The 7095-nt window shown below is 58.6% G+C and overlaps 2 protein-coding genes across 2 annotated transcripts; one reads left to right on the forward strand and one right to left on the reverse strand.

Annotated features, from left to right (window-relative positions):
- Window positions 1-400: 400 nt before the first annotated feature.
- On the reverse strand, window positions 401-2167 carry JDV02_009510 (uncharacterized protein; the record flags this gene model as incomplete). The annotated part of the gene is made up of 1 exon (XM_047991177.1): window positions 401-2167. The coding sequence occupies one exon, from the start codon at window positions 2165-2167 to the stop codon at window positions 401-403; it is 1767 nt and encodes a 588-aa protein (XP_047847187.1).
- Window positions 2168-4942: 2775 nt separating this feature from the next.
- Window positions 4943-6345, forward strand: JDV02_009511 (uncharacterized protein; the record flags this gene model as incomplete). The annotated part of the gene is made up of 5 exons (XM_047991178.1): window positions 4943-5376; window positions 5460-5525; window positions 5600-5646; window positions 5709-5904; window positions 6013-6345. Exons 1-5 carry the CDS (start codon window positions 4987-4989, stop codon window positions 6343-6345), a joined length of 1032 nt encoding a protein of 343 aa, XP_047847188.1. The 5' UTR covers window positions 4943-4986.
- Between the last annotated feature and the right edge of the window lie 750 nt (window positions 6346-7095).

Below are 7095 nucleotides of genomic sequence, written 5' to 3' on the forward strand. Positions count from 1 at the left end.
CGTATGCGTGCCATGTCGCTTCGTGTGCGCCTGGATTTGCTTGGTGCCCGACGCCCCTGGCCATTGACGCCTCCAGCAGCGCAGGCCGTGAGACTAGGAGAGCTGCCCACTGGCTGTCGACAGCGGCCCCACGACAGCTCTGGCATGAGGGAACTACCAGAGCGCGATACTTGCGAAGCACTGACGTGGTCAGCGTACGAGCGATGGGATTAGAGCAGCGGCCCTGGGGACGTACAGAACTGTATCGCGCGATCGAGACCTGTCGATTGCTGGAGAATTCTTGGGCGAGGTACGTTTCCGGGACGAATCTTGTCGTGGATGAAGGGATCTCGATTGACTTCTAGAGGCAATCATTTCCTTGATTAGAGTACAAAACTTATGTTGCAGCCCTGATCAATGCTCATGTCTCGGTGACGCAGCGTCGGGTCGAGAAGCCATGTCCGTAGTCGGTGTTTTCCGACTCCGCATCGTGCGATGCTAGTAGCCGCCCATCACTTGGGACTCCTGGTGTGAGGCAATCCCTCACCTTGTCATTCAGTAGCCGCAGATGCCTCGAGCTGCCACCTAGCACCGTGCCGACAATCCGGACCAGCTCCATGAGGTGCTCCCCTGGACTGACCTCCATGCCGCCGCCCGCGGTGACGAGAGCCGGCTGGAGTGCGATGACATCGGCAAGGGAGCAGGCAACGTCAAACACCTTTTCCAAGATGCCAACGCCGTTGGCCTCGAGGGCCTGCGAGGGAAGGCTGTGGGCGATGCCCACGACATCGCGCGCGATGATGACGGGATAGCGCAGCGACATGCTGTCTTCGGGGGACGAGTTGGAAAGGAGAGTCTTGGTGACACAGAGCTGCCAGACAATGACCTTGAGCCACTGCTGCGAGATGAGGAGGTCGGCCTGCTGCATGGACACGCGGTCGGCCACGCGCGGCAGGGCAAAGGCGAGAACACGCTGTAGGCGCGCGAGATACGAGGACGATGCGGCCGCGACAGTCCCGGAAAGATTCCACACGGAGACGAAGTCGCTATCGAAGTTCTGGAACAAGGCGATGAGGTCGAGAAGGCCCGGCAGGATTTGACAGTCCGGGCCGTCGTCGTCGAGGGCGGGCAATGCGATGGTCGTGTGGAGAGTCAGTGGTCGGTGGCGCTGCAGCGCATACGCTCGCTCCGTGACGAAGAGCACCCAGAATACCCTCCTCGAAAACACGGCCAGCGACGGGTCCGTCATGGTCTCGTACGTGGACTCCTCATGGAGCCGGAGAACCTGCAGAATCGTCATGGCTTCCCGGAGGTGAAACCACGCAGGGTTGCCTCTTCCCATGCAGAAATGGGCTGCGAAGAGGAAGAAGGACGTCTGGACGTCTATGAGGGAAGGGTTCGAGACGTGGCTGCAGGATAGACGAGCTCGAGATACTTCGGCGAGGAAGTGGTCTGCGCTGGGGAGAGCCGCTGGCATGCCATAGACAGAACTAGATGAGATTGGCGGCGGCGGTGGCGGCGACGCTGTCGAGGACGACGACGCGGATGAAGTAGACGACGATGGTGGTGGCGATGGCGACGACCAAGGAGACTCGGCCACGCCTTGCACGATGATCTCGGGTGACAGGACAATGACGGCGCAGCAGGCCATGATGAGAGCGTACTCGTCGGCTGCCAGAGCCGGCCGAGCCAGCGCCTCGTCGATGAGTTTTCGATCCAGGATCGGCGTGATGGGGTATTTGTGCGTGAAGAAGGCATTCATGCACCTCTTCATGACGCCTCGCGATACCTCTGTCGAAGGTTGAAACGTCGACGCGTGACGATTCGACCTCGGAGGCGAAATCGTCGTAGTCCTCGTCGTCGTCGGTGTAGCACCAGGGCCGCGGCTCATCAGCCTCGAAACCTCTGCGCCGTCATCGTCGGCGGCGGCGACGGCGGCGGCAACGGCGCCACTACCGAGCGGCACCGCGTACGGGCGTCGCTCCGTCGCCGACCGCAATACCGCCTGCGCGCGCGCGACACGGCGGCCGCCCTTGGGCCCCGTCTTCTTGGGGACGGCGAGGTAGGTGCAGGCGAGCGAGAGGGCGTCGCAGCCGGCGCAGGGACGGGTCCCGTCGCAGCGGACCTTGCGCGCGTGGCAGGCGTCACAGGCCTGCTTAACCTTGTGGGGCTTGCGGCGTGCTTGCATCGTGGGCCATGTCGGGATGGCTAGTTACCCGACATGGAGCTGTTTGATGGTGATAGATGTTGCTGATGCTGATCGTGATGATGATGATGGTGGCGGTGGTGTTGTTGTTGTTGGCGATGACGAGCGAGGTCGGTGGTGTGTCGGTCGTCGTGCGATGGGCTGTGAAGCGATGCCGAGGACTAATTGACAGTGATGTGATTCAGGTGACCCCCACCGATCCATCCCAATTCGCATTGGGCCATCCGTGTGGTTAAGATCCGGCTCTTGGACCTTGTCTTGACTCGTCACGTTTCATGTTTCATCAACTGCTCAACTTTAAAAGAAAATGCAGCTTCCGGTGCTTTCATATTTTTTCGCCATGTCAAATAAAATTCATCGTGGCTGCTATTGAGGCGAAGAAACCGTTGGGCCAGCGCTTCTGACTCCCAGATGCGCCGACGTTCGAATACACGTTCCGACTCCACGTCTCAACATCCAACACCAGCACAATCATACATGCAGTGAAACATAACATCAGCGTCAAGCTTCTCAATTCCTCAAGCTGGCGTGTTTTGAGTTCTCAGTCAATCGCGATTGCATCTGAGTTTCGCATGCCTCTCACACGCAAGGTAACCAACCTTCCGGTCGTATGGACGATTTCAGCATCGTATGCCTCGTCAACGCCGAGCAGGATGGCGTCACAACTCCGACTCTGCTAGAGGTGGTCACCAAGCCAGACCGCGGCTACGCGGGCCATCAAATACACGGTTCCAACGGTTTAGAATGACGCAGAACTCGGTAGATGGCATCAATCGTGTTCTACTGATCAGTGTCGCGTGGTCTCGGGTAAACGGCTTTGAAGCCCAACGCCCGGCGTGCTTCAACAACAGCAATCGAGCCTCTCCCGCCGCAACGACAATGGCATCCTCCTGTTGCGACAGATTCGTGCGACCGGGTTGGCGCCACATGCCGCCATTTCCAGTATAACTTCAACATAGCTACCCTCAGCAGCGTACGACAGCGGTGTCTCCTTTTTGGGCGCATGCGTCGCGCAACGACTTTGACGTGCCCATGATCCGGGAGCAGCGCCACGGTTTCTGCCTGGCCGTATCGGCGCACGCCAACAAAGGCGTGCAGGTACATGTACCTAGGGCCAACAGGTACTCGTCCAATTCAGCTGCTTGCTGCTCGGCAGGGGGCCCCAGCATCTCCTCGTGGCCGCATATGACGACCAGGTGCGGAGGGTGTCCGCGTAGGTCGCGCAAGAATGCGACACTCGCGGCCGCCTCCGTGGTTTTGCGGAACGTCTCGTTTCGTCCCGCGTGCGATGCCTACGCCATGGCGTAGCTCGCATGTTAGCGGACGTTCCGGTGGTGCCGATAAGAGTTAACCGCATCGTGCCGGTGGCGTTTGGTTTGGATGAGGGCGTTGACGTCTCAGAAGCTGAGGGTATACAGCCCGTGCGGACGTGTGGAAGCCGCCATGCCTTATCTTCCGGTCATGGTCGCCGTACGATCTTCCGCGGCTCAATTGCTCGTACGAGGTTCCTTTATGTCGAGTGATTATTAGCCAGCGTCAGCGTCGGCCTGAGATAAGTATGGTCGTTCAAATTGGCCTGGTCCGAGTCAGACGCCGCGCCGCCGCTCTGCCACCGCTCCTCAAGCCATATTGACCGCGGTCGAGATGCTATGCCCACAACGACAGGCCTAGTGCGTCCCGATGTCCCCAGATACACGTATAGAGTTACTACAAGGCTATAGAGCGTGTCACTGTGATGCTCGGCATCTGCACTCAAATGGTGGTAGTTGAGATCTGCTCGTAACTGGAGGCACCATCAGAACCACCCTCCTAATGCTAGGCATGACGGACAGGTGCCATCAAACTTGTCAGTGACCGCAGAGACTAGATGAACCGAGCTCGATCTGACTCCGCTTTCGCCGGACCTGTCACACAATACGGATGTGCGGCCTACTTGGTCAATTTTAGACGCTATGCTCGTGGCATGAGCAGAAGCCACTCGAATGGTCCCAGGTGAAAATTTATTTCTTATGGCGATAGCTTTCAGGACTCCTCACGGCTTAACTAAAATGTCTGTGAAGATGGTCGACCATTGCATTTGATTTAGCCTATGAATGTGCGTTCAACTCGCTGGTGCGTCGAAATGTAAGGCGTCTGCTGGGTAATCCACGATTCCACAGCGTTAAAGGGCAGCCGGCGCCAAAGCCGGAGTCACGAACCAATCCCCATCTTACAGAGCTGGCTGGTTCTGCACCGGAAAAGGGAACAGTGGTCTTGGCAACCAATTAAGACCAATGATAGCCTTACCATTGTGTTGCCGATACGTCTCGCGTCGCGCGTGGTGTATCGATTCCCGTGTAGAGAACACGGCTTGAACCCCTGGATCCGGGCGCTCGCCGCCGAAGAAAGCTACGGTCCGTCGGGTGACCGTTGCACCAAACCCCGAAGCGCGGGGTAATAATAAGCAGGCATTAGCACAGGCCCTGTCGTACAAGGTGCGTTCACCAGATTCTCCGTGCCCAGCCGCGTGGCAAACAGGCGAAGTAACCTCGCAGCGCGCGTTGGGCCATCTCACGCTCATCATGCATGTCGCAGGCTCACCGATGCCTAACCAGATGCGGTGCTTGAGATTGGGGTGCGGCCCAAGCCCACACGTCTTTGTGACGCCAGGGCTCATGCTCGCTGGTGTCGCGCCCAACAAGTCCCTCCGCGCTTGCGGTTAGTTTGCTTTGCCGCCTCCCTCATGTCGCCAGAAGCAACAGGACATAGCAGCCACGACGACCACCAGAACGGACACGAGTGCGAATTGACAGCTGCCCAGCATGGTTACGACGAGAAGCATGAAGAGCGGGCAAAAGTCGGCATCGGCACAGGGGGCCACCGGCGAGCAGACCATCCCGGAGCCGGCGAAGCCCGCACTCTCTACGGAGGAGAAGAAGAAGCCAGACCCCCCGCCAACCGGTGCGTCCGCCGAAGATGCGAGCAAACAGGAGCCACAGCTACGCACGTATAGAGGCAACTGTCATTGCAAAGCCTTCGTCTACGAAGTGGAACTGCCGGAGATCAAGTTTGTCCTCGAGTGCAATTGCAGCATCTGCCACAAGAAGGGCTACCTCTGGGTCTTCCCCGAAGAGGGCAGGTTTAAGATCGTCAAAGGCACCGACGACACCCTCGCCCGGTACACCTTTGGACCAAAGAAGCTTACGCATAGGGTGCGGAACCGACCAGACCTACCGCCCCTACATAGGCTGCCGATAGCCTAAATTCGCATGGTCGATGCTGACTGGATAGACAGTTCTGCCCGACTTGTGCTACCCCAGTCATGGGAGAGTTTGTCGAGGGGGACAAGCGCGCCCTTAACGTGCGTTGGTGGCCTGCCTTGTCTCTGAAGGTGCGCGCGTCTGCTGGCTAACACAAGCGGTTTCATCATCATAGGTCCGAGCCATACAGGGCATCAGCACTTGGGCCCTGGAGAAGCAGCCGTAAGTCGTGCATTGGCGTCGGGGACCGAACACAACTCTAACGTTGGGAAACCGAAAAATAGCTACGACGGCGCGGCCCTAGGTGAAAAGCATGTGCCCCCGGAGCACAAGGGTCCCCTTCCTCCGGCCATCGACGGCCACAAGTTGTACACGGGTTCATGCCATTGCGGGGCCGTGACCGTGGCCTTTATGAGCAAGCCACTCGACGAGACGTTCACCGACCTCACGGCCGAGTGCAATTGCAGCATCTGCGGACGGGTAAGAGGCCCCTTAACCCCGACCTCGCCATCATCAGGACGAGTTGCCAAGGAAGTATGTAAGTTAGTACGGAAGCGGCTAACTAGGGCACAAACAAAATGCAACTAGAACGGCTATCGATGGACCTACCCAAGCAACAAGCGGGTCGTCTTGTTCGCCAGCGATGAAGGCAACCTGGGGCGATACAGCTTTGCGCGCCACGTCCTCAACAAGACGTTCTGCAGAATTTGCGGCGTATGCATGACAAACGAGTACAATGACCTGAGCGACGAGGAGCGCAAGGCGCTGGGGGCGCTGCCCGCCCGCGGGTTCGCCAAGAGTATGAAGACGCAGCACCCGCTAAACCTGCGCGTTTTCTCGAATGTGGACTTGGCCAGGCTGAGGGCGCCCAAGCTGAACGACGGGGCCAAGATTATTTCGCCGCGGTATGTGAATCCGTAGTGGCCCCATCGTTGGGGGGGGGGGATGAGGCCGATCGATCTCTATAAAACTCCGGTTGCACCGATAGTCCATGTTTCCCAGCCGATTATGTGCCTGGGGCTTGATACGTGATTGGCCATGGCGGCCTCGACTTTCCTGGTTCTCATGACTACGATCTGTTGCCACATCGTCATTATGCCGCTTTGCAAGATGGTTCGCGGCGTGCCGCCGCCGACTTCATCTCGCGAAAATTTCCCCCTCGCAGTTTAGCAACGGCAGCTGGATTGCCGCGGCGGCAATGCAGTCGTCGCCTATGCGAATCCTCCCCCGGCCTCCTCTCACAACATGAAGTTTGGGACTGCGATTCGTGCCGCCGGCATGGGTGGCTTCCTATCATGCCTTGGCGCGGCTGGGATATGCAGGTAACGCTTTTGCTGCTGCCCATAGCAGGTGGCTGTCAACGCCGCGTCATATAGTTGCGTCTCTTGGGTCCCCGGAGTGGTGGAGTGGCGACCCCAGCACACAAACATGACGGGCCGTCGCTCGGCCTGCGGCGCGGAGCATCGGCCTCAACCACTTTTGTCCCTCTTTTCGTCGCGACATCTGGGGGGCGACGCTTGCAGATTCTCACTCGAGGCATTACCGTGTCGCAGGATCACAGCCTGCCATCGACACGTGGAGGGAAGAGGGCACAAGTCTCACCCTCCCAAAAGATCGTCGCCAAGATGGCGTGGCCCCTTTGCATGGCTCTGCAGAGTCGTGCTTCAGCCC

The sequence above is a fragment of the Purpureocillium takamizusanense genome, chromosome 10, assembly GCF_022605165.1.
Source record: "Purpureocillium takamizusanense chromosome 10, complete sequence".
In the NCBI taxonomy this organism is placed as follows: Eukaryota; Fungi; Ascomycota; class Sordariomycetes; order Hypocreales; family Ophiocordycipitaceae; genus Purpureocillium; species Purpureocillium takamizusanense.